Source organism: Tachysurus vachellii, chromosome 5, assembly GCF_030014155.1.
Source record: "Tachysurus vachellii isolate PV-2020 chromosome 5, HZAU_Pvac_v1, whole genome shotgun sequence".
NCBI lineage: Eukaryota > Metazoa > Chordata > Actinopteri > Siluriformes > Bagridae > Tachysurus > Tachysurus vachellii.
In genome coordinates, this window is record NC_083464.1 from 17,385,001 (window position 1) to 17,412,707 (window position 27,707).

The 27,707-nt window shown below is 38.8% G+C and overlaps 1 protein-coding gene across 2 annotated transcripts in view; it reads left to right on the forward strand.

The window, feature by feature from the left end:
* The window catches only part of LOC132845799 (matrix metalloproteinase-16-like), a 44,043-nt gene extending 38,361 nt beyond the window's left edge, over positions 1-5,682 (forward strand). For both annotated transcript variants that reach the window (XM_060870072.1, XM_060870073.1), the window contains 3 exons: positions 671-821; positions 940-1,055; positions 2,428-5,682. In XM_060870072.1, coding sequence (XP_060726055.1) covers positions 671-821; positions 940-1,055; positions 2,428-2,756 — 596 coding nt within the window. In that variant the 3' untranslated portion in view covers positions 2,757-5,682. The remainder of the gene's footprint in view (positions 1-670; positions 822-939; positions 1,056-2,427) is intronic.
* The last annotated feature ends 22,025 nt before the right edge of the window (positions 5,683-27,707 follow it).

Genomic DNA, 27,707 nt, shown 5'->3' on the forward strand with positions numbered 1-27,707 from the left:
ACAAAAGCACTGATACCTTTTCATGCTGTTTGGTCACTAGTGGGCCACAAAAAGCCCTTTTTTCTAAAGAAATGTTAGTAACTCTTATTCTTACAGGAAGAAATGAACTTCCTCTGCAGCCTTTTTCAGAACCCCTGATATTTAAAAGTGCATGTTTTAATGAGTATGAACTGGAGGGTGCCGTAAAACGAGCCGGGCAAGGCAACATTTTTTGTAATTAAAAGTAAACAGTCCAGCCTGAGGTGTGAAATGAAATGGCCTTTGAAGAGAAAGAAATGTTTATCATAACATAACAGAGATACAAGTAATTTCATATCAGTAGCGATCGTGCCAAGCAGGCTGTTTTGCCAGTATTGTGCTTCACTGGTTTGCTGACCCTAAAAGAAAATGAATTACTATAATGGCAGGACCTACAAAATAAACCATTACACTGATCATTGATTTGAAAACATTATATGTGCACAAGGATGGAATTTTTCAGAGGGTCTGTATAACTGTAAATCAAGAAAGAGCTGGTAATTGACATCCAGTGTTTAATGGGTGTGTGCTGTGGTAAGATCTGAACTGCAGCGCTCTCATTTGGCTAACAAACTGTCTCCCCAGTTCCACGTACAGTACTAGTAGTCGTACATAATAGTATTTATAAAAATTGTGCTTTTTACTTGTGTAGGAAAGCAGTTCTGGGTGTTCAAGGACACTATACTCCAGCCCGGCTACCCAAAGGACATCTCCATGTTTGGGAACGGCATGCCAGCGCAGAGTATTGAGACTGCCGTCTGGTGGGAAGACGTAGCCAAGACCTATTTCTTCAAAGGAGACAGGTCTGTATGTGTTTGTGTTTCTGATATCTTAATCTACAGATCTGCTGTTTGAATGCGTGTGCGCGCGTGTGTGGTTTGAGTATGACCACATTTCTGTGCACTAATTGTTTCCATGTAGATATTGGAGATACAATGAGGATATGCGGACTATGGATCCTGGATACCCAAAGTCTATTGCGGTGTGGAAAGGTGTTCCAGATTCTCCTCAGGGTGCCTTTGTGGACAAATCTAATGGTACAGACTGTTCACTTCACTAATTGCTGCTAAATATATTTAGCCAACAACCTACTATAGTGTCTCTTTTAGCTTTTCGCTGGTGTTCAGCACAGTGTCGAGCCTTGTATTTGCTGTCCTGCTTTCATTCTTTCCAACTGCACAGCTTAAAGGAACCACAGGAGAGAATTTTTGTTCTCCTTTTTTTACTTCTTCTTATTGGCTGACGATAGTGGGCGTTGTAAGTCTCATTGGCCAAGCTTATTGCTAGAGGTGTACAGTTTGAGAGTCACATGCATGCCATCTGTCCTCATCTTTGCCTGCCAGATCTGCACAATAGCTCCAGCATTCATCAAAGCATGAAGGGTGAATCTATATTCCAGGGAAATCATTTGCTTGAGCACACTCAATGCAGTCACTGGCTTTCATTCAACCACTGGCCCTGCATATCACCCGGATGCCTCGGAAAAGAAAATTTACCCTCATTTTAAACCATTATTGCCACCCAGCAAAGGCTTAGGTGGTAATAGCAACTATTCTCACCAGCTATACTAGCATTATGAGCATTCAGTGTTCTGCAGTGGTTTTCTCTCATGCCCTTCAATCCCTAACTCACATTTCAAATTAAACACACTTCACATTCCTGTCAAAATGGTAACTCTTAATCTGCAGCATGAGCACCAGCGTTCTTGTGTAAAATATATACTTTAAAAACACTCCTATTCAAGCAGGTAACAGAGTATAGAAATGCGTAATGTTTTGAAAAAATGTCTTCTCTGTAGTCAAAGTAACACACTCACAAATGTTTCACTGACATGCCAAGAAAACTGGACATTTTCTGGGAAGTTAAAAAAGTTTTGAATATTCTTCCATGGTTGCTCCCTCCTGAGCTCTGCCTCGGGTTGAACTGAGCCAGATTGATATCCCAGGTTGAATATTTTAGGGACTCTGCTCTCTCCCACCTCACTTCACTGCCACAGTGATTTTCACCTGCCTCACACACTCCACTGTCCCCTCAATCAGCAGGACTCCGGTGGCTCCAGTTTTTTTTGGCTCTGCCACTGTTTTCCTCCCTTTTCTTAGGGAACTTACAGTAGATGAATAATGCATGTGGAGAAAAAGGACGAGTACAGCCAGATTGTCCTGCTGAGGATGTCATAAGCTAACGTTTACTTTATTCACCAGGGACCTTTAGAAGCACTCTTGCTTCTTCACGCACAATGGTTAGAGGAATATAGGCTAGTAGGCTAAAGTTATCCAGAGGACAAACTAAAATCTTATCACGTTTGTGTGGCTCAGAACGAAATGCAGATCATATTGCTATTATTAGTAAGTCATCCATCAAGGATAGACTTTATCCTGACGTGACATAATGTCTGTGAATGTTTTGCAGGTTTCACATACTTCTACAAAGATAAAGAGTACTGGAAGTTCAACAATCAGAGGCTGCGGGTGGAGCCCGGCTACCCTCGCTCCATCCTCAAGGACTTCATGGGCTGTGATCTGATGCCCATCGACCCTGAACACTTTCCCACCGAGGATGTGGACATCGTCATCAAGTTGGACAATGAGGCCAGCACAGTGAAAGCCATCGCCATTGTCATCCCCTGCATCCTGGCACTGTGCCTGCTGGTGCTGCTCTACACCATCTTTCAGTTCAAGAAAAAGGGCACACCACGCCACATACTGTACTGCAAGCGCTCCATGCAGGAGTGGGTGTGAGACAGAGCCCTGCCAAGGCCAGCCCCTTTACTCCCATTCCCCCCTGGCAGATGCCGTGGTGGTACAAGCCACCTTAAACCTGCGTACGGCCCTGACTTGATCTCCCTCCGTCTCGCTCCATTTCTCTGAGGAGCAGAGAGGGCCTTTGCCTAAATCCACCCCCCCTCCCCCCTCCAGGAGAGGAAGGGTGCATCATCCTTACTCTCATTTCCTTTCCCTACAGCTCAGCGCACCTGCTTTAAGACTAGGGAGGGTTTCAGATCAGACTCCCATGGTGCATTGCAACGTCCTGCGTCAAATCAGGTCTTAACTGTTTTAAGTGGGGAAAAAGCTGATTGCTATAGCCCTAGGTTTTACTCGCAACTGCACGTGTGATTGAGAGAAAAAAGAATAGTAAAAAATCATAAGTTACTTGAATTCACAAATTCATCTTAAGCGTTTACCTTTTTGGTTTTTTTTTTGTTTTGGTTTTTTTTGTTTTGGCTTTGATTCATATACACTACTTTGAACCAGATATATTTACAGTAATTCCCTTTAAGCACTCCTGCAAAAGAGAGTCCAAACCAAATAAAGTTTTCTCTCCAAAAAGGATTTTATATTATTATTATTATTGTTATTTTGTTAATGCTTTCTTTTCTTTTTTCCTCCCTGCTCCTAAACTTAAAGCGATAAGAAGTAGGTAACTCATGACTGTTCTGGCAGTCTGTCTCAATAAACAGGGGCCAAAATATTCTGCAATATTTTTAACAGCCTTAATTGTAGATCATGTTTTTCTTGTTTGGTCTTTTTTGAGCTTTGCTTTGTCAGCAAGCCAGTGGTTGGTGTCTGTTGCGTTGCTACCTTTGTCCTTCTTTTCGTTAACCAGTTTTGCCACTGCACGGTTTTGCCAAGTCACTGGATCAGGAACAAGCAGTAGTGTGCACTTAAAGTGAAATATGTCAGTGGGAGAAAAGGGAAAGATTCTAGTCATTACATCAGCTAATGTATTAATGCTACTCTCTGATGTGCTATTGTCAGTATATCAGTCAGATAGCGCTTCGGAGAATAACTAGTTTGTTCCTGTTTACCTGCCCTGCAACAGAGCCGGGAGTGCTGGTGCTCCTCTCTGAAAAGAACTTGCAGTCAGCAGAGAGTGTGTCAGCTCTTCTGGACTGCCTTGTTAGAGTGGGTGGTGTTGATATCCCAAAGCCTTGGCACACACTGCACATGGACAAGAGCATCTCAGGACACTGCTTGTGCATACGAGCATTAACGTCCGCGTTTGTCTCCTCTGCCTGACTACAGAGGATGAAAGAAAAGAAATAAATCATACGTTCATGGTAGGTTAAAAAAAATAGATTTGAACGGAACCAGAACTGTTAATACGCCTCGCGGCATGCAACTTGAACTCAGCCTATTGCATTGGAAGGACTTGTTCTGAAACTCCTAAATATACAGTACCTTGCTTGCAATTGTCTTTTTATTTGTTTTCTTATATTCTTGGTACAGTAAAGAAGAAAAAATACAAATGGTCTCAACCTCAAGGTACAAGTGGTACTCAAAAGAGCTGAGCAGTCATCAGGAATTCTTATTTTTGGCTGATACTGGTCATAAGAAATATCTTGATTTGTTACTAATTCATTCTAACTGACAGAAACTGACAAACATGTTGTTGCTCTTTGGCAAGCATAGTTTGAATCTGGGTCTGTATCATGCTGATGTTTTCTTTTATATTTGTTTTAAAACAAATGAGACAACTATATGTAAGATTCCAAATGGGACGAGGGAAGAGTCCTGACAGAAAAATAAATTGATTAGTATAACACAAATGGCTTTATGCTTTTTGCTCATACATATGCACTTTTTTAAACGCCTAAAGCAAAATGCAAACCGTCTTTCTTTAACTGCCTTGCTATGATCTTATTTTTATTGTTTTGTGCTCATTCATTCTTACCCAACTGTTGCTGTTGTTGTGCATGTGTGTATGCATGAAGCTGTGTGTGTATGAAGCTCCATCTTTCCTAAAGGTTTAGAGAAAACTGACATGTTTATTAGAAGAATAGGTTTAGATTGAATTAGAATAATAAACGATTAACATGAACAGACTAGCTGCTTTATACAGAGAGCTCATTTTAGTTTATTCTGACAAGTTTAGGTCCAATTTGAGTCTGCAGTTTAAAAAGTTGAAACCTTTCAGGAGCTGTACAAAAAAAAAAAAAAATAACTGTAAATGTACACTCAAACCTGGGCCTTTGGCATGTTACTGTTTTCACCTCACACCTAACCAGTGCTGTTGCTAAGCTTGTAGACGTGGGAAACCCCCTGTTCCTGCTTTGTTAGGGAAGATGAGAATTGGTGCTAATTTGACCTACACTGGCAACGTAATCTTGTGGTGCTATTCTATTTTTTAATTCAGTGCGGATTTACATTTGTGTGACTGTGACCTAAGCAGGAATTAATCCACTTTATTTTAACACTAATCCTTATTTGTATGTTGGTGTATTGATGAATCACAGTTACCAGATTTAATATTGAAATCCTTAAGGAAACCTTTGTTTCGAAGCAGCTTTATTATCAGTTTGCACACTAATTCATGTTTAATGATGCAGATATATGCGGTGTTCTGTGGCAGCGTGCCGTTCATGTCCGTATTTCGTACACTTCAGGTTTGCAGACCATCCTGTTGCTTCTGCAATTCTTGCGTCTTAATATTCTCAGTTCATGTTCATTCTCATGACTTTACCTAAACCTGTACTATTATACATTCATACTCATTACGTACCAGTTACACACCAGATTTAAACATTAAGAGGAACAGCTAGATACCAAAGCCTTTTCTACTTTCTTCTTATATATTTTTGTTTCATTCTGGCATCACCAAGCCATGTTTTTGTGCTGTATCATTTCATAATTCATTTCACTGATCAATAAAGACAATCGAACATACTTTCATGAGTCATGATCTTTTGTATATGTTTGCACGTTGTGCGTTTTATTTCCACCTCCATATCATTTGTCATCCCCACATTTTTAGTTTAGTGATTTTGTCTCATTTTGCATCACAGGCTTGGAAAACTGCTCTCGGTCCCAGATTTCTCTTAAATGTTGCTTCCTCGTTGTCTGTTGCAGATAAACATAAATCTCAATTCTTCGTACGTCTGTATAAACATGTTTCATGTGCAGCAGGTTTCATCCATAAAGAAGCAGAGGGGAGTGAAGTTGCAGAGGTTCGCTGAAATGATTTTTAACTACGGGGAAAATTAGCTCCATTAATCGCTGTATTGACTCCATGGCACAGCTTGTTCTCATCACACACCCCACTGTGCCTTAGTTACCATCATCGTGGTGCCGCGTACATCCACTCAACAGGTTCATTCATTACAAACAAAAGGCTTTAAACACAAAATGTTAATAGAGTAGTGTTGATAGCATACCCCTCACAGGCTGGCACAGTTAACATGTTAGCATGTGAAATAAGTTAGATGGATCACCTTTGATCATGAACAAAAGGTAAAGTCTAGGTTAAATAGTAAGTTCAACTCTTTTTGGGGAAAAATCATTTAAGTATAGTTAGAATGCTTGACCAAGCCTTTGTAAAGATTGTACTGCCATCCAGCAAATCTCACTGACCTATGATTTTAGGTAAACATTCACATAAGGTATGATTAGAATCCCTGTTATCCAGTTAACCAATAACTGAGATCTTCAGATATGCACTGAATGCACCATCAGTTCTACTGATTCAAAAGTAGCACGTTATTGGTCACACTATATGCAGAAGGAGGCTCGTGTGTAAAAGTCTAAAATTCCTCCTACTTGTAAAAATGGCCGCTATACCTGGGTAAGTCTATTCAGGCTGCTGTCCCACTTAGGCCACTGGAAATTTACCTTAAGCCTCTGTTTCTTGTATCACGTTTCCTCCTGCCTGTTCCTCTGGGTAATTAAACCATTTCTTCTTAATTAAAGCTGCCACAGAGGAGGCAAAGCTGGGGAGCCAGCACAGTCAAGAATGAGGGAAAAGAGAGGAATAGCAACAAGATGGAATAAAACACTGGATTTTCATTGATGCCTAAACAAAGGACCAAATAAACCTTGAATATTGAATTTAGAGATTTAATTACTATGCTGTTGTCTTCAATATAGTTCACATTTTACACCTTCTCCTTCCAGTGTAATTTAAGTTTTAAAAAAAAAAATGAAGGTGTTTTTTTTTTTTTTTTTTATTATTATTATTATGAAACTTGTTATTGTAGTCTGCGCTAAACAGGATGCCAAGCTGGAGCACCAGACTATATAACACACTGCGTAGGTCTTTATTCTGGCATGCAGACATAAATGTGCATAGACAATGAAAATGACATGGTTGCTGACTCCTTTAGCCTTCTCTACTTTAGAGTAGAGCATTTGATTTATAAATAATACACAGCAGTCAAATACACTTGTCACATCATTATCCAAGATCCAGATTGAGCTGAACCTAACACAAATAATAGTAAATCATTTGCCATCCTGTAATTCCTAATTGAGTGTTACCGTTAATAAATCTGTTTTTTTTTTTTGTTTTTTGTTTTTTTTAATCTTTCATATTTATTGTGATAAATGGAGAGCAACTACTCAGGCACTTTCAACAGTTAATGTCAGCATTTCTGTTTGGAATTTGACTGCTGAATGTGTTCTGCGGTGTTAATGAGCACCATTTAAAACATTAACTATCATTATGTTTCACCTTCAGTGATGAATTTAGAAAAACCTGGAGATAAATCTCTGTTAATATATTCCTTTGCCTTAACAAAAACAGCGAGAACATGAATTTGCACTATATGTTCTTTTTTTGGGAGTCTGTGTTTGAGTGCTTGCTTTCTCCAGAACTGTGTCAGACATGCCTGGGACCAGAATGTGGATTCCATCGCGTCTTCATCAGATATCAAGGCAGGCCGTCTGATTTGAGCTTTAGATTGAGCTGTCACTTGTATGGTCACCAAGCTAAATTACAATAACCCCAGTGAGGTTCATAGCCGTTCAACCCAACATTGGTGTGCAATTTAAACAGGAAGTTTAAATAATAGTATCCCAGACTATAAGACAGTACTGCTACAAGATTGAGAAAGAAAGAGCTAGGGAGTTTAGAATCTTTCAATCCTAGCCAATAGCATAGCCAGGAATTCATTTCAGAAGGATGAGGGAATATGTAAAATATAGATAAATCACAACATGATATATAAAAATAAATTGATATGCATGATGTGTTCATGCATGCCAGGCAGTAGCAGAAGTGGTGATATTAATAGACCTGATTATTTAGTTAAGGGAGAAGTGTATTTTCCCTTAAATGTATTACAATAACATGCTAGTATGGAGAAATTACATCTGACCTTATTTACCCATTGCTGTCTTCTCTTGTTGGCATCTCTGGAAATTTGTCCGTAGTGTGTGATTGCGTGAGTGAATGAGAGTGTGTGTGTGTGTGTGTGTGTGTGTGTGCCCTGCGATGGGTTGGCACTCCGTCCAGGGTGTATGCTGCCTTGATGCCCGATGACGCCTGAGATAGGCACAGGCTCCCCGTGACCCGAGGTAGTTTGGATAAGCGGTAGAAAATGAGAGTGAGTGAGTGTCTTCTCTTGTAGTAAAACCTCCAACACTTCACCTTCTGTCTCCTAGACATCTCCATGCCCAAGCCTATGTCTTGTAAGATGAATAGTACAACATAAATGGGAAAATTCATCATCTTGGTTCTTACCATAGTACTGTAGCTGGTGTGCGATAGAGTGTGATTAACGAAAGCAAGGGAGGCATTTGTTTCATATTATTTATAATCTGTAATGATGTGTTGTAATGTCTTGCTTGACTGTTTATGAACATTGTTATAGTAGAATTACTATGAAAAAACAATTTCATACATATACTGTACAGTGTCGCTTGAACCTTTTAGAAATTTATATATTTCTGCAAAAATGTGACCCAAAACATCAAACTTTCAAAGTAAACAAATAAACAAAGGCCTAAAAGTAAACAAATAAACACAATCAAACAAATGAGCCAAAAATTATATACTTATACAGTATATAATTATTATTTATTATACTTAATATTATAAACATTCCTTTAATTATTAAGAAAAATGATCCAGCATTACATATTGGTGACTTGCAAAAGTATAAAAACCTTTGCTTTCAGTATCTGTTGTGAGCCTTTGTGCAGCAATAACTGCAAGTACAGTTTCTTGTAACTTTTGATTAGTCTTGCACAACCGCATAGAAAAATTTTATCCTATTCCCCAGTACACAACAGCTTCAACACTGGGATTTTTGTGGGTTTTCAATTTTTCTATTGGATTAAAGTCAGAACTTTGACTTGGCCATTCCGATATTATCTTTGTTCCTCAGACTTAGACAGACTTAGGAGCTTGAGGTTGTCTTTGTGTATGACCTATTTATTTTTTTTTGTTACAGCAATACAGGACCAATGCATGATACTACCACCACCATGTTTCACAGAAGGTATAAGGTTCTTATCCTGGAATTCAGTATTTTCCTTTCCCCAAAGGAAACAAAGGGTTGTTCAGTGTTCACCTGATCCTTGTTGATTGACCACTTCTGGTGAGGGTAATGGTAATGGCAATGGTCTTAAATTTCCTCCATGTGTACAGAATCTGCCTATTGATTTTAGTAGTCTAAATTCTTTAGAGATGATTTTGTAACCTTTACCAACCTGATGAGCAACAATAACTCTTTTTCTGAAGTCCTCCCCGACCACCCACCGTTTCTGCCACGATCCACTTCCACAAACACACGTTATAATATCACGCGTCTGAATATCAGATTTTGATATATCTTTGTTATTTAAATAAAATAGGGCACACACATAGACCTGATTGTCATCCAATTGACTGAAATAAGATGGACTCTACATTAACATTAAATACTAAAACTAGAGGTTCACATAAATTTACCTCTCACAGAGATATAATATTGGAACATTTTCCTGAATAAAAAAAATTACCAAGTATAATATATTTTTCTGATTTGTTTGATTGGGTTAACTTTGTCTGCTTTTTGGACTTGTGTGAAAATTGTTTGAAAATACTTTCAAGCGACACTGTATAATCAGTAAGCTTCTGTATATCAGAGCTGTATGTAAACCATCCAAGAATAATCATTTGCAATTGTCTTAAAACGTTTCCCCATCTATGCCTCTGTTGTTTGCACCATACCTCTCTGCTCTCTACATCTGACTCATAGCAGAGTAATTCTTATTTCATTTGAGATTCAAACATTTAGAGGTTTATATTGCAATGCTGTCTGTACAGCTCTGCTCAAAGTCTTTATTACAGGAAGGTATCTGAAATCTAGAACAATCAGACAGCTTTAAAGTGAATATTAAGACTGGTGCATGGTACACACTTCTTCTAAATTACACACTTATGGTTTCATTCAGCCCTGGTCCCAGCAGACCAGAGGCTGTGGTATTCGCAGGGAAAAGTAATTTAACATTAATCGTTAATTGACACAGAGTTTGGTCAGTGAAATGCAGTACTTTCACGTGGAGCTCATGGGTGCGGTTTGTATTTTTAGCTACACTGGGCTGACATTCAGACTCAGTAGGTTAATTCATTTCCGATTTGTTCACAACAGGAGGAATAACAACTAAATCTCAGCCATTACTGGTTTTGGCATAATGAATCAGAGCACATACTGAAATCATAACACTCAGGAGTACACTGTGATGCTGGGAGTACAGAGGCTGTTAATGGGAAATAAATGTGTGCTGGTTCTGTGAGGGAATAAAACAGCAAAAAGTGTGTGTCATATCCCAGTTCCTCTAAAATGAATGAGATTTAGGGAGTGTGTGGGTGTGATTCTTTAAGCTTAAGAAAGGTAATAGTAAAGAAACAGTTTTTTGCACAGTTTGCTCACACACCCAATCTATGCGAATAAAGATTTTATCTATTGACGAAATGAGGCTTACATTAATATCACACTCCACTAATCCAGGGGAGTTCATTTCAAATGAACTCCAGTTTAACTACAACAAAATGTAATGCTTTATGAATGCAATCTACTCTCACTGAGCACTTTATTGATTTGATCACTACTCAAATACTGGGTGGAGTCTCACTTTGCTCTCAAAGCAGCCTCAGTCCTTCATCCCATGGATTTCAGATGATGTTGAAAGCATTTCTTTGAGATTCTGGTCCATGTTGACAAATTAGCACACAAATTCATAAATATTTTTTTCTGTTGCACTATCATGCTGCATATCTCCCATTCTACCTCACCCCAAATATGTTCTACTGGACTCAGATCCATTGACTGGAAAGACCACTGAAGAACCCCGAACCCATTGCATATGTTCATGAAACCAGTTTGAGATGAATTTTACTTTGTGACATGGGGCATTATCATGCTGGAAGTAGCCATTAGAAGATGGCAAATTGTGGCTATGAAGGGATGCACAGGCTCAGCAACAATACTCAAATAGGCCATGACATTCGAAACAACAACTGTTGTGATTTAGTGAGTGTCTCTCCACTTCAGCTTTTTGTTCTTCTCTGAGAGAAGTGGAACACAGCATGGTCTCCTGCTGCTGTAGCTGATCCACCTTAAAGTTTGAAGCGTTATATTTTCTGAGATGCTTTTCTGCTCACCACAATTAGGGTGGTTATCTGAGTTATTGTCTTTTTATGAGCTTGAACCAGTCTGGTCATTCTTTGTTCACCTCTCTCATCAACAAGGTGTTTCCATCTGCAGAACTGCTGCTCACTGGATGTTTATTTTTGTTTATTTCTCCATTCTGGCTCTATTTTAAAGACTGTTTTGCATGAAAATCCCAGTAGTTACAGAAATCACTGAGAATACATTTTCGCTTGTCTGATGGTTGATGTGAAAATTCTATTATAAAAGATTATGTGTATGTGTGGCTGTAATTTGCAGAAAGATGATTAATCCTGCATGACTACACTCAGAAACTTCATTTTTTTTACATTTTAAATGATCTAAAAATACATTTTGTACCACGGAATCCTTCAGTAAATACGACAAACCCTGTAAATGTCCTCACATAAAAAACTGGAATAATATAATCAAGCTTCTTGGGATATAGCCACCAAGGAACCTCACTCTGATTGGCTTACGTCTGTGGAGGCTTGTTCATCAGCAGAACTGTACACACGGATGAATCATTGTCAGCTCGTTAATCGGAAACTCACTAATTGCAAATTCCAGAAAAGAGATAATGAATGCCGATTGCTCCCTCTGCTCGCCTGTGATTCAAATAACACCTTCACCACATTCACAACATGTTCTTCATCAGTGTAGGTGAAACATTTGTAATAATGCTTAAACAAAAATTATTTTATGTTTAGCCTGAAGCATTCATTTGGTGCAGTAAACAACACATAACAAGCACCACATTGGCGTTGTTAACTGCAGAAAGAATTAACACCTATATACTCATGTTAGCGTGGGAGTGATATTCGTCAACACTACTTCAGAAATCACTCAGCAACTCCTGACTCATTGATGAAATAAATTAGAAAGTCATATGGTTATCACACTTCATGTTTTTCATGTTTTCTTCAAAGACGAATTTGAGTTTGATTTAAACTTTAAAACGAACGCTTTGATTAGATATATAACTCTTACTAAACTTCATAGATGTTTATTTCTTTCATCTTTAATGATACGCTACTGGGATCATTAGGCCCAATGATGTGTTTTTACTCTTTTACAAATGAACATTCTGTTTCTGAGACCATACACTTGTTAAAAGAAGATTTTCATTTTCAGAGTTGTATAAAACCAAGCCAGCCTTTGATGAAACTCACTCATTTTAATTTGTGGTGAATATGGAAAGTATAAATTGCCTCCCTTGGGTTTCTGGTGAAAATGTAGGAAATCTTTCTGTCCATGTGGATCTTGGCTCACTGGCTTTTCTTGAGTGCTGTAACATAATTTGCTTTAATTCTCCATAAAGCACATTTAAATTACAATTGCAAACATTTTCCCTTTTTATAAACTGGTACTCTGTGTACTGAGCTGAGGTTTATGTAAACACGCCAGTGCCCTACAGGTGAAGAGTTCTCAACAGCCTGGAGAAGGTTTTAGACCTCCAACTTTGAATTTGTTAAGATAATGAAATCTTTGCCTAGTGTTAAGAATGACATGTAATAAAAGAGTAAATTATAAAGCACCAGAGCTCCAGCCATCTCCCACTAAAGCCTGTATCCCATTAGAAAATGGGCACTCAGCCCTGACTCATCACTCAAAGTGCTGTTTCTCTGGATGAATCCATCTTTGCTGATGTTTCAGGCTATGAGACGAGAAGTGCTTTGTTCATGACCTGGGATGTGTCTCAGTGTGTGAACACAGAAATGTCAAGTTATGTTGCATTTTTCCAAACAAACCTTTTCTCTGTCTATTATTTTTTACAGTCAACAATACACAGAGTTCACAATAAACAAAAGTTAATCTGTGCTCTTTCTTTGTGTGAAGTGATATCCATGAAAAAATTACTATACAGCAAATACAAGGTTATTTAGCATATACACAATTCACATGTGAATCAGGTCAGTTCAGTTGACTTTTCAGAAAGAGCCAAAGCACTAGGAGGACTGGGGAGTGTCAAATACACAATACTCCCAGATGTGGGTTTGCTTCATCGCTGCAGGCTAGCCACATCATCATCAGTTGTCCCCCTGAGCTCTGTGATTCTAATCCTTTAATGACACACTCAATCAGCTTCATAAGTAACTGTTCTCCTACTCCATATGCCTGGTATTCACAAAGCTCCAGCCCTTCCCTTAGCAGAACTCCCCTTTATTATTCAATTCATCCAGAAGCCTGAAGTCAGAGCTCCTGTTCTGAGTCCTCCACCACTCCCTAAAGCTGCCTCCCACCCAGATGCAGAAGGAAAGATGTTGTAATTCAGCAGCTGCTTACATGAAGAAAGCAAAACTTCATCTGTGTTTGTGTACACAGTACGGGGCAGACCGTGTGTACACTTCAGCACAGGACCAATAATATTTTCCAAAGGAGATGATTCTGTTTTTCTTTTTGTGGTCCTTTTGAGTATTGCTGAGCTAGCGGAATAGCAGGGCATGCATTGTTGCTGCTGGCTTTGCAGCGGGGGTCACCCTGGCTCAGAGAGTGACGACAGGGACTGGGAGAGACATAACGAGAATGTCGGGAGCTAGGGCAGTATGGGAAAGATGAGTCAGGGTGGAGAAAACTGGTCAGTCTGGACAAAGCAGATATGTAGACTGAGAAGAAATATATAGTCTCACATGATGGTTATAGCAAAAAATGACGATAACAAAATAATAATGTGAGACATAAAAAAAAATTCATACATTCATGTTGTGTAACCATTAATTCAGTGACCTAAATCCTTAATGGGCCTATTTGAGTATCTGGATGCCATGCTATTTGTTCTATAACAAACCCTTAAATAAAATCAATAATAATCTTCAGCAGATAATTAGCATTAGCAATGCAATCTGTTAATAGTGAAAATAACTTACACATCTGGAAGGAAAAAAAAGACATTTGTAATTCTTTAATTCAATATTTAACCACTCCAACAAGTTCTACATCCCTGGAAGGACACAGTGCAGCTTTGAAAATAAATGAATATAAAAAGAATCACATTGAGAAAACCATTGTGAAGTAATGCTTACCACAGTCATGGCAAAAACAACAACAAAAAAGGGAATGTATTTGAAATCAATGCTCAACACCAAAAGTAAAACATCCACAGTCATTTTAGAGTATAAAGTGGACCTGCTTAGATGTTTTTAGAGCAGTCATTCAGAGGTGTACTAAAGTCTCGCCTGAAAAATATGTCTTCTTTCCTGCAGGTCCCTGTAATGGACTGAGAACTCTTTCATCACTGTAGGGATGAGTGATGTGGCAGAAAGAGAGAGCTCATTAGACAGGCCCAAGTTATGGCCCATGAATAGTTCATTCTGACTGTAACGGCTACCAATAGGAATGTGCTGAAAGGATGCTGAGCTTATCGGATCAAACTGCTGAAAGAGAAATGAGTACCTAAGAATGTGTTCTTCCTGGGAGCGTACATATTAAAATATGAAGTGGTTGCAGTTTCTTGAGGAAACCATCAAAATCACAAGACCTTAAAATTCAGGGTAAACCTTTGAAACAATTCAGAGCTCAGATCTCTGTCCCCATCTCAATTGTGACGATGCCTTTATCGAATTAGAAAGTTCTTTTATTGGAACATTTGCTCTTCCTTCCGGTCTGTCATATTTCTCATCATTCTGTCTTATATCGTTGTCTGGGTAACCGCTCTAAATTTTCCCTTTATCTTCTTTTTCAGCTTTCCTGTCTGGCCCATCTGGTTTGAATGAGCAAGATTCTGTCAGAAGAGCCAGTGATGAGGACAGTGAGAAAGCAGGACCAGATGTATCCTATTATATGGACATGGTTCCAGAAGAATTGGTTTTGGTCGTCGGCATGGAGCGTCTGTGATACTGCAGCACAAACACCAGCTGCCATACATTTCACAGGCCATTGGGCTCTGTGGTGTATTCCCCCACTCCCATCATCCACCACATCTATGATATACCAACCCTGTACGCTGCAGAAGAAGGATAATGCATGGTCTGCTTTTGGAAAGGGAAACTATTCAGCAGCTGCAAATTATTCATCTCATATCTGTTGACCTTCAACATGAAACCGAACCAGCTGATTGTCTCTACCTCTTCATTATGAGAGGGAAACATTTTGATCCAGGTGGTAATGTGCTGTAATAAATTGGTTACTGACTGGTTATGTGGGTGTTTGGTCTTTTACTTACTCTGTGTGACAAACATGCATGTTTTTGTGAGGCACAAATGGCAGAGCACACTCGCTGAGTCATATGTTTAATTAAAAGGCAATCTTGTATGTGTCAGAGGGAATCAATAATTACTCTGAGTCATTCGATGTAAATAATTTTTTATACTGGCATTACATGGCAACATATTGCTAAACTATATGTTACTATATCTTGTTTAATGCATTTTGTAGCTGAATGTAGAATAAAGCAGATGCTTCTAGTATACACAATTGTGTGTCTCCATTAACAAACTGCTGTGCACCACAGTTATATGGAGTGGGTGAGTTAGCAAACAGGATGACAAGAATAGATGGGGCACAACATGCTACATAGTACACACCACTGTGCATTTCATTTCTCTTCTTCATCTTTTGATAAATGCCCTGATCTCATGCACGCATTTCTCAGGGAGCCGCGTAATGTTGTGGAAAAGACTCCTCAGTGAAGATGCCCCCTTTCCTGTGCATTGTCTTTTCAGTATAAGAGAGCGGAAAAAGACAGATGGATTGATGGATGAAGAAACACTGACTGATGGCTTGAGATGCTGGAGCTCTTGGCTGGCACTTTCTCCTCAATTTCTCAGCTCAACCAGAACTGCTCAAAGGCATTAAGAGTCAAAGATATTTTGTATGTTATTGCCAGCGTCACCTGTGGAGCTGCTGAGAACGAGGGCCAAGGATGGAGAGTGTGATAATAGAAAAGCCGGGAGATCCTCCGAATAAAGTGAAGGTATAGCCAGCAGGGAAGTTAAGAGAAGAGTGTTGAAGGATAGGTGTGATGATAAAGCAGCCAAACATTAATACAGAGTGGTTACAGAGATAGCATATGAGTCAAAAAGTGTTAAAATGCATCATAAAAATCTGTGAAAAGCTAGCACATTTTTATACAATCTGCTTTAAACTGATACAAAAAAATAATGGGGTCTCCTGTGAGATAGATAAAGAAAGTTTTATTTCTTACCAGATGTGCATGGCTGTCAGAATAGAGAGTAGTGCCCAGTGTAAAATTAAAGGCCAAACATGAGCTCATTTCAAGAACAAGACCAGAAAGAAAAATAGAAAAAGAGAGAGAGAGAGAGAGAGAGAGAGAGAGAGAGAGAGGGAGAGAGAGGCTTTGGCCCTGGTCGGCTCACAGGAAAGAAAGTGATAGGGCTTGATCACTAACAGGTGGCTAATGCTGATTGATTCCTTTGAGAAAAAACAGAAACATTAAAACTCTTCCAGCTCCATGACCCCATAAAACTCCTTTGTTGTGATGTTTAAAATCATTGTGCTGGTTGGACACAGTTTCATTTGTAGTTCCAAGATAAAGTAATTTTTTTATGTACTGTCCCAGAAGATGAAGAGATTTCACATAAACCTTGTTTTAATTAGAATCCTCAAAGTTGTTTTATCAAATCAGCAAATAAACATTTGTCAAAATGTTGAAGGTAACAGATCTTAGTCATTTCTGTCAAATATTTACACCACAATAAGTGGAATGTTTATTGGTATAAACATGTTGGAGACGGGGGAGGGGGACATGGGGTTGAGGGTCACAGAGTACAGCTTACCTTACAGCTCCAGGGTTCCAGGGTCCCAAGTTGAAGTTACTGTTTGTCTTCTCTCCTTGTCCACTTCGGATGTTTCTATGTACTTCTCCCAACTCTCAGAAACATGCCAGTTAATGGAGGTATTAATTATCTGTAGGTGTGAATGTGTATGTATTGCATTTATTTATATATGTATGTGTGAGCCCTGTAATGGACTGCCATCCCACACAGGGTTAATTCCTGCCTGGTGCTCAGTGTTCCCAGGAAAGGCTCCAGATCCACTACAAGCCAAACCATGTTTTAAAAAAACAGCTACTGAGGATGAGTAAAAAAAAAAAAAATTTTATGATCTACTCCGGGAGCATAGTGGGTAGGTGGCAATAATGTACATAGTCTGAAAAAATACTATGGCTTAGTAAACAGCCCTTTCAGGGTCAAACAGTAGTGTGATAAAAGTGGTGTATAGACCCATTTCAGTATAAAAGATTGTTTCCTTTCAAAACATAACTTCTGAGATGAAGAGCACCAAGGAGCGCAACAAGAAGAGGATACTGGTCTCTAATAAAGACGCGTTACAAGATGTCAGATTAAGCCTGTGATACCAAAGAAAAGTGAAAAATAGTCAACTTAACTCTCCACAGCAGCATTCCACAACATCTCTTTCATTCTCTCATGGCATCATCTCTTTTCATTAAGCAGCATGTGGGGTCTATTTAGATTTGCATTATGAAGACATTTGTACCTGGTTGCCATAGGGACCGCATCTCACTAGTGCTCACTTGAGACAAAAAAAAATGGAAATAGGTCACAGATGGTGAACCCTGCATGAAGTGTTTAAAGAATCTAAATTACACCTCTTTAGTGTCATGACCCTCAGGCACATTACATCATGAATAATTAGTGTCCAGAACATTATTTCAAGTATCATTTATAGCGGTCTGGGTGAGATAAAATGATTAAAAAAAGAACAAGAATTCATCACTGTTTCAAGAGACGGTACTACAATGACAGTATAACTGATTGAGTGTCAAAAGCTCAGGGTAAGAGGGCATATGAATAACCCCATTTACCACATGTATGGAGAGGATAACATTAAGAGATGACAATGAGATCCATTGAACACTTTTTGCAAAATGAGGCCTGGTTCCATTAGTCTTTTCAAGTATCAGATCATAAGGAATGGTTACTGGTTTAAAATAAAAAACTGGAGGTAAAGGCATTACCACTGGTGATGAGAAGGTGCTTGATTCTTTTAACTTGACAAGACAAAAACATGTGTTGCTAAAATCACATCATGGTATAAAGATATTTTAAGTAACTGCATGTGTTTTAAGCTTATCAGATCAATAAACTCAATAAACATGTTCCTGTTGGTTGTCTGGATGTTGTTACAAAAGACAGTGACCCAGCTGTACTTTATTCCTGTTATCAAAAGCCTAGATGTTTCATGTTAACTGAGCTGAGCAGTAACCAACCTCTCCCTCTGTTACTGCTAATACTGTATACACCCCTCTTTCATTTCCTGTGCCATGCCATGTAACAACACTGATGTGAATTATTATTGCCTGGCATCCACTAACAGGAGCCGAGCTGTTTGTACATGATATAATTGGTACAGGTGCTCATGTTGTAGGCTAGTGTGTTTAACAGATGGTTCAAATGAAATGCAATATGCAGGGTGTAACAGCATTAACGAGGTTTCTTGCACTAGTCTACTTCAGAACAGTGGACCTAGATCCTTTCTTGCAATGCCAGAACCCAGAGGTTCAGTAGTTGAAAAAATGCAATTTGTTTCATTCTGCTTTCATTTTGTCACCTAATGAATTCATTTGCAGATAGATGTTCTTTGTACTCTGACATTTAATCTGCATCACAGGCTTTGTGATAATGAAAGTGAGCTGAGTGGAGGAATATGGTATGAATTTAAAGACAGCCAAGCAAACTTCAATGGTATCTTCTTCAGCAGCCATTTTCTTTATCTTCATCAGAACATAAGAAAGACGGGATAGAGTGAAAAGCTTCTCCAAGCCCATCAGATTCTATTAAATATTGTTTTGCGATGCCTGACGTCAACTCAACTCAAATGTCAAGTAGGAAACAGGATGAGTTGGTGGCAGATGGAAGCCTGGCAAAATAAATGTCAGAAATGATAACATGCAATCAATCAGCTGGAGTGCTAGTTATAATCTTCTGATGCTGAGACTTATCTATAGTGATTTGTTTTCCACATTCTTGCTCTGCCTTAAGAACAGCTCAAGTTAGTATATTTATTTAAGGTTTTTGTTGGATAGTAATGTATGCAGTAGGCTCTGTGTGCTTGATATCAACTTTAGTGCCTGCTTCAGCCATAACATTTAAAGTACCTGGCTAATACCTCTGAAGGTGTGAGACCATAAGTACACAACACAGCTCACAAATATATTGAGATTTTTAAGGGTTCTTTAGATGTTCTTTGTATAGTTGTGTTGTTTTCTCCAAAAAGAAAGAAGAAAATTTCTGTTGTATGTTACCTAAGGATTTCCCCCAAATGAATAATCTCCATTCATTTTTAAAGAGTGTACTGTAATCTATACAAACAATAGAGACATCACAGTCCTCTGAACAGTGTGCTAGGTTGTGAGGATTGAGCTTCAGATTGAGATATCTGAGCTGATGGTGTATGGCACTTGGAACCCGACTAAAGTATTTGAATATGATTTTTGTCTATTTTATTTATATATGCCACATTAAATAAAGTTATTTGTTTCTGTGTTGTTTTACTTTGTTTTGATCGAGCTAAGTGTAAGATTTCATCTCTCCAAGCCCAATGTCTTCGTCTCTATATGTGCCTGTTCGTAAACATGTTCTTAGCTTTCACTGCTATGGCAATGACATACAGCTGTATGCTTCACTAAAGCCAGATGAGACACACCATCTCAATAAAGTTGATGTCTTTCAATTCGCCATGTGCAGCAATGAAAGTCATTGCTGTGATAATTAACTCCACATTTTCATTTAAAGCTCATGTAGATAAAATTACTACAAAAGCATTTCCATCTCTGAAATATTGCTGAAATATGTTACTACATGACTCAGAAAACAAAGCTCATGCTTTTGTCACCTCCAGGTTGGACTATTGTAATGTTTTGCAGTCCGGATGTTCCAGAAGGTGTATAAACAAAAAGCACCAGCTATGGTCCTTACTAGAACCAGAGGACTGATTACATCACCACATCTTATCCACTCTACATTAGCCCCCATTGTAATTTTGCTAAGAAATGTAGCAAATATAAAGCACTGAATCATCTCTCACAGTACCTGAGAAAACTTTTGTGGCTTTTTTGATCCACCAGTCCTGCTTTGATCAAATGGTTCAGCTCTTTATAAGAACTTAAGCAGGGAATAGAGCATTTTCTTACAAAGTCACCCAGATTAGGAACATCCAATTAGTGTTTAAGACTCATTCATAGTCTAAAAATCTACACTGAAAACTTATTTCTTTCAGCAAGACTTTTGTTAATAGCTTTTCTCTTAGGTTAAGGTGTAAATCTGGAAGTTTTTGACATAAAGCTTTTTGGTAAGCAGGGACGTCTGGATGCTGTCACCTTGCTCACCCTGTGTCGTTAGCAGTGTTGTTAACAGCCTGCTTTATGTCACAGGGTGCTATCATCCCTGTGTTACCTTCCGACTCTCCCTTTAAGTTACGCTCGCTGTCATAGCTAGATGTGCTGAAGTCCCTGCTTTTATCGTAATCATGCTCTTGAGGGTCTGCAAATTTGCACATAATAAGACTAACTAATCTAAAACACTCTCTCTCTCTCATTTTCTACCGCTTATCCGAGCTACCTCAGGTCATGGGGAGCCTGTGCCTATCTCAGGCGTCATCAGGCATCAAGGCAGCATACACCCTGGACGGAGTGCCAACCCATCACAGGGCACACATACACTCTCATTCACTCACGCAATCACACACTAAGGACAATTTTCCAGAGATGCCAATCAACCTACCATGCATGTTTTTGGACTGAGGGAGGAAACCGGAGTACCCGGAGGAAACCCCTGAGGCACGGGGAGAACATGCAAACTCCACACACAAGGCGGAGGCGGGAATCGAACCCCAACCCTGGAGGTGTGAGGCGAACGTGCTAACCACTAAGCCACCATGCCCCCACTAAAACACTTGATTGATTTCAAATCATTTAATCTGCATGCACTTATCTATATGAAATATATTGTTGAGTTTCAATTGTGTATTTTTATTTTGTTTACAGCATAGCAGATACTCGATTAATCAATGTGCTTTAGAGTCTTTAGCAAAAAACACATCCTTATGCTACTAGTTCACTAGAACTGGGACTAAAAATACCACTGAGAATATTATGTAAAACCAGGCATTTATTATAATTGAAATTAATTAAAGAATATAAAAATAATGAAAGTGAGCCAACAGAAACTCATAAATTAAGAGTAATCATGTGTCCGTGGAGGACTGGCCAGTCTGTCTGCACATAGCCAAAAGAAATACACAAATATCTCAGCTAAAGGAAGTATTAGAGCTTACATATTATTATTAATAGTATACATTATTAAATATTTATATTTTGTGTGAAAAGTCGTGCTGTGCACACGCATAGAGAAAATAAAGTTTTCAAAAGTGTTAGTCCAGCTTGGTTTGCACAAACATTTACACACAAATCTATTAAAAAAAAATTAACAATGAGGCCAATTGTACATCTCCCTAAACCACTGTAGGTAAAAGAAAAGTAAAATGTTGTCCCTCCCTTCCTCCCTCCGTCATCCATCTCTCTCTCTCTCTCTCTCTCTCTCTCTCTCTCTCTCTCTCTCTCTCTCACTCTCTCTCTGTCAAGTTTCTCCTGCTACCTGGTGAGATGCCTGGTGACCTGAGACTGATTTATCATGATACTTCTTACTTCTGCTCTCCTGACCTGAAGATTGAAGATTGCATTTAAAAAGGTCTTCACTCAAGTCTCATTCATTCTTCAGTGGATAGCTTTGTTTGGATACTACAGATTTACATCTAAAAGCTCCAATGAAATTTAAAAAAGAAACAAACAAAAAAAATCTCCTTGCTGAAGATTGTTTCACACTCACTATAACTGTTTGGCTTATAGAATACTCATAATATCACTATATGGTGTCACCTTCAGGAGGATAATTCTTCTCAAAATGTCTTCCAGTCACCTCAGGGAGTTTGTGACAATGTCCAAGTGTTACATAAAGAAGATTTAACAGAAATATCCAGTGGAACTATTTAGCTGTTGTTCTAGATAGTACTTTTATGTTAATATTAGCTTGTTGACATCTGTATCCAGTTAGCTGCTAAATAAGGATCTAGCCATTTTAGTACAATGTTTAAACATTTTAACTGTGCATCAACCTGATTATAGCTCATATTATCCATTTTGAATCCACTTAACTTCATCTACATGAGCTGTTCTCTTAGGTGTGACAAACAATTAAATGTGCATGAAGGATTTTTATCAAACTTGCTTTGCTTCTGTAAGAGAGTTTCTCTTTTCCTTCTTTTTCATGGTCAGCCACTAAAGGATTAATTCCCTAAACAATAGCTGGGGTGTGGAATTTAGATTTGAAGGATTTATTTAAATGCAGAATTGAGATCTTGACAGTAAAGCATGGTAAAGTTATAGTACTAGAGTGAGAAATCCTAAAGTCAATCCTGTGATTTCTGTAAAACTCATATCAATCACATCTCTTTAAAGTGCTCTCAGTAAATGCAGTGAGGCGCTCAGTCTGTGTCTGGAAATAGTGTCCACAGTGGAACAAAATGGGAAGTGGCTGTATTTGTTTGGGATCAACTTGAAGTGCATATGGTTCCACTTTGCACCATTGCCAAAGGCCTAGAGGCCAGTCTCTCTCTCTCTCTCTCTCTCTCTCTCTCTCTCTCTCTCTCTCTCTCTCTCTGTCTCTCTCTCTCTCTCTCTCTCTCTTTCTCTCTCTCGCTCTCTCTCTCTCTCTCTCGCTCTCCAATTCTGTTCCCTATTTAGAATCACATTTAATAAGGTCCAGACATGCATAAACTTACACATAGTGTATGAAGAAGAAATGTTTTGTTTGGAAGCCTGCGTGTTGGGGCATTAACTCCAGGTATATATCTCTGAGTATGAAGGAAAGTGATATTGATGATAGCAATAGATGACAAGTTTCTACCTTGCATTGCTTCTCTTCTTGAATTGAACCTACATACATTTTTGTGTTTCTTCATGTAGCAAAAGTATTTCTCTGCACACAATTTCTAACCATACTATTCTTCTTATCAGTTGTTACTGTAAATGAAAAATTCTCCACAAAGTGTCTGCGAGCAAAATGGCAAATGATATTACAAGTAATTTGTGAAACTTACTGTAGCTTTGCGGTAAGCAACAATGTATAATGTATTAATGCATAAATCCTGGCAACCTTTCAGTTCCCATGAATATTGCAAAAAACAAACCTATTGCCAAATTTAATGACTCATTTCCACAAGCCAAGTTCTAAATTTACAAATGCCATGTTAACATTAGAAATTAGAACTAGATCATTTATGTGTGTGTACCTTGGCTGCAGATAGAAGCACTTTGCATTTTGCTAGATTTCTCTCACTTTCATCATGCCCTGCAAGTGTATTTCTAAAAAGGGCTGATTTGCTTATAAGTGCACTGCCAGTGCAACAAGCTAATGCAAGTATCCGGCAATCAAAACATCACACTCAGAGCAACTGCATGGAAAGTCAGTTTTACAAAAGCAACACACTATAACACATCTGTCTATGTCAGCGTGAGAAAGAGAAGGTACATCTACCATGTAGCACCTTATCAGTGTTGCACACTCCTTAGTTTTTTATTTACCATGATGGATCTCCATTTGTGACAGCACAGGAAAATCTTCAGTGGCTGATTAGATAGAGACATGGTGAAGATACTATCAAAGTAGGTCAAAGGGCTAAAGTAAAGAAAGCACTTGAAATTGGGAGCAGACCCATGACCTTAGCACGACCCACTTTGTCTGAAGTCAACTCCTGTCACACGTGCTATGGTCTGTGTAGGAGAGCTTTGAAGCAAGCAAGCATGAGAGGGGATCACTTGAGTTCCGGTCACATTGAGAAATCGAAGTAATATGGAGCACTTTATTTACAACACAGACAGCTTTGTCACACGTGTCATCGTTTATTATAGTGAAAAGTTGACGGTGGAATGTAAATGCACAGCAGATGGTATATGGGTCAGGTTGTAAGGAATTGGGAGGAATATCTTTCAGTATCTGTACAATTTCACATTATGTGCCTTCCCATTTAGGTTGATTTAAACAAGCATACATTGAATACAGACATACTGTAAGATCAAAATGAACAACTGGCATTTGCAACAGTATAACAATAAATGAACAATGTTATCTTTAAGGGGGGGGCACAGTGGCTTAGTGGTTAGCACGTTCGCCTCACACCTCCAGGGTTGGGGTTCGATTCCCGCCTCCGCCTTGTGTGTGTGGAGTTTGCATGTTCTCCCCGTGCCTCGGGGGTTTCCTCCGGGTACTCCGGTTTCCTCCCCCGGTCCAAAGACATGCATGGTAGGTTGATTGGTATCTCTGGAATATTGTCCGTAGTGTGTGAGAGCGTGAGTGAATGAGAGTGTGTGTGTGCCCTGTGATGGGTTGGCACTCCGTCCAGGGTGTATCCTGCCTTGATGCCCGATGACGCCTGAGATAGGCACAGGCTCCCCGTGACCCAAGGTAGTTCGTATAAGCGGTAGAAAATGAGTGAGAGAGTGATTGTTATCTTTAAGCTTTTAGGGGGAAAGAAAAAAGGCAGTTTAATTCTCAGTAAGCCAGTCATAAACACACATTCGCTGTCTGTCCTGTGAATTAATATGAGGTACTTGACATTGTGTGTTTGTATGTCACTGGATAGAGGGGCTATGTACCAAGAAAGTATGATGGATGGTGTGCAGACTACAGAGGTTGACCTTCATTAAGAAGGGAGGTACACACAATACCAGGGTAAATGTACTATTTATTACCATTTCCGTTCATATATGAGGTGCAGAAAAAACAATGGTTGGTGTCAGTGAGTGCATGTGTGTGACGTCTGACCAATTTCTGTGTCTGCACAGAGCCATCAGCTAACATCAATTCTGAGGTCATCATGGCTTTAACAAACAAATTCAAATGCTAAAATAACAATCACTGCATCTGTTGCTCAGATGCATAATTTATTACTGCGCTTGTGGCCATTAGTCAAATGTCGACAAGTAAACAGCAAACCAAAACAGCGCCTAGTTTCCCACCACAACATTCTATGGGTGAGGTTGACCTCTTAATATCCTCAGGAGCTAAATGTTTATAAAAAAGTCACTGGCATACTTTGTGCTAGGGGATTTTAGAAGCAGGAAGAGTTTAATCAAAACAGCAGAAGAGAACAGGAGTGCTTTTTCCAGATTTTATGTCATCTTAATGAGGCTGGAATGTAGACTAATGAGGCTGCAAAGTAGAGCAGGACCCCGTGTCCACTGGTGAGGGCATGTTAAGTTCATTCTTTATTTAAAGGCTCATCATCTATTTCCTCCCTTCATATCCTGAGATGATAATGCCATTGCTCCTCCTGACACCTCTCTGTCCTCTCCACATAGTCCTATTGCCTACTCCAAACACAGGAAATGACCTTATCCTCACCTTATTCACCTCACATGCACACACAAATGCTGTAGCTCCATCAGTACCAAGTCAAGAGGAATATTTTATGGTAATGCTAATGTTAGCATATCACTATATCTCATGCACAGGAAGCAAACCTGTATTGAATTTCACCTGGTGGCGAAATCTAATCTGTTTTCATGATGTTCATTGGGACTTCCTTGAAGAAAACCAGACAAAAACCCTTGAAAACAAAAACAAGCAGAGATCCCACCATTTCATTCAGACCATGCTGTTAGGTATTGATCTAAAAGTACTGTGGGATACTGTCATTTATCATCTAAGGATAAATACTGCAAAAAGGTTTTATTGTATACAATATGAAAAGAACTTCCCAAGAGGGTAGTTCCCAATTTTCTTAACTTACAAACATGTAACATGATCTTTGAACAAATTTCCATATGGATTTATTGAGGAAAAGCTTATCATGCTAAAATGGAGGTAATGTATTTAAAATGCATGTTCAGTTTAAATCATTATGTTTTATAGCATATATGCCAGACATGACAGTACAAGCTCTTCCCTACAATGATTTAAACTCCCTTAGCTTTTGTTGTTCCATTCATTGGCCTTTTTGCCATTAACATTTTGGTTCAGAAGACATTTAGTATATTTAGAAAATATGGGAAGTGACGAGGAGATAAAAACCGTGTGTCTCAGTGAATGCTGTGCAAACAGATTCAGCTATTTGAATGACAAACAAGAGGTTTTTTTGTTGTTGCTTTTGTCAAACAAAGAAAGCTGAGATTAAAAAAAGTTGTCTGATGACAAAGAAGTGAATCTCAGGAAACAATAGGATGAAAATCACACTCTGGATGTTGTGATAGTGCCAGCAGAGATGACTGCCTCTGAATAGACCTGGGAGACCTGGGAGACCTGCCGCCTACACGTTTGACCCAGATTTCTAAAAAAAAAGCAGTGTCTGGGTTGAGTACCTGGGATCTGACCAGTTCTGTCATGTTAAGTGGGCTAATTACAGCATTATATTTCAGCCCACCAGTCACCCTGGCTAACGTCACTGAAGCACTGTGGTGCAAGATGACTGATTGAGAAGAAATGACTTTTGAAAGGCTTTTGAAAAGGCAACAAGAAGGAGGGATGTTTTTTTTTTATGAATGGAGCAATAGGAGAGCTTGCATACAAAAACAAGCTGAAAACAAAGAATTCTTCCTGCTGACATTTGCGAAAGTTGGACGCAGTGGGGATTCAGAAAGTCGTATCTACCAAATACATCAAGCGCCATTCATGCCAAGACAACATCGAAACCTCAGAAAATATTTACTAGCTAAGATTCTCTAGTTTTCTTCATCATTCTGTCCTTGGGTGTGCTTGTGTACATTTTTTGTACATATGTGCAGTGAAGCATTAATGTTAATCATCTGTGAAGTGTCCTTTGGTTTTATCACTGCTTAGTAACGTTGCAAAAGTGAAATAGCGTTAAACAGCACGTTTTACATGTAACAGAACATGATAATCGAGTACTTCAATATGGTATGTTAAGTAATTTGCCTACAATCATTTAAAAAACTCCTTGTCTTGACAATCTGAAATAAATCGATGTCTGAATGTCTGTCATTTATTACACTTATCTTTGTGCATCATTGTGCTGCTATGAAATGTATCTCTTCTTTGTGTGTTCTGCTTTATAGTGTGTTTTTCTGAGTGTGAAACTATCTGCGATAAACAACAAACATTTTTTCCACATCCACTCTGATGGCTTAGATCACCTTCTCTGTGTTCTTTAAAACTGGATTAAAAGTGTTGGGACTGAAAACTGTGCTGTGTACATCTCTGCTAGTAACATCTCTGCTTCTGCCCTCAGCGATTTCACTATAGTGTAACAATCTACGCAGAAATAAAGAACTATTTAGTTTGACATTCTTGCACTGGTAGAAAATGATTGTGTTGTTCTACTTCATTGC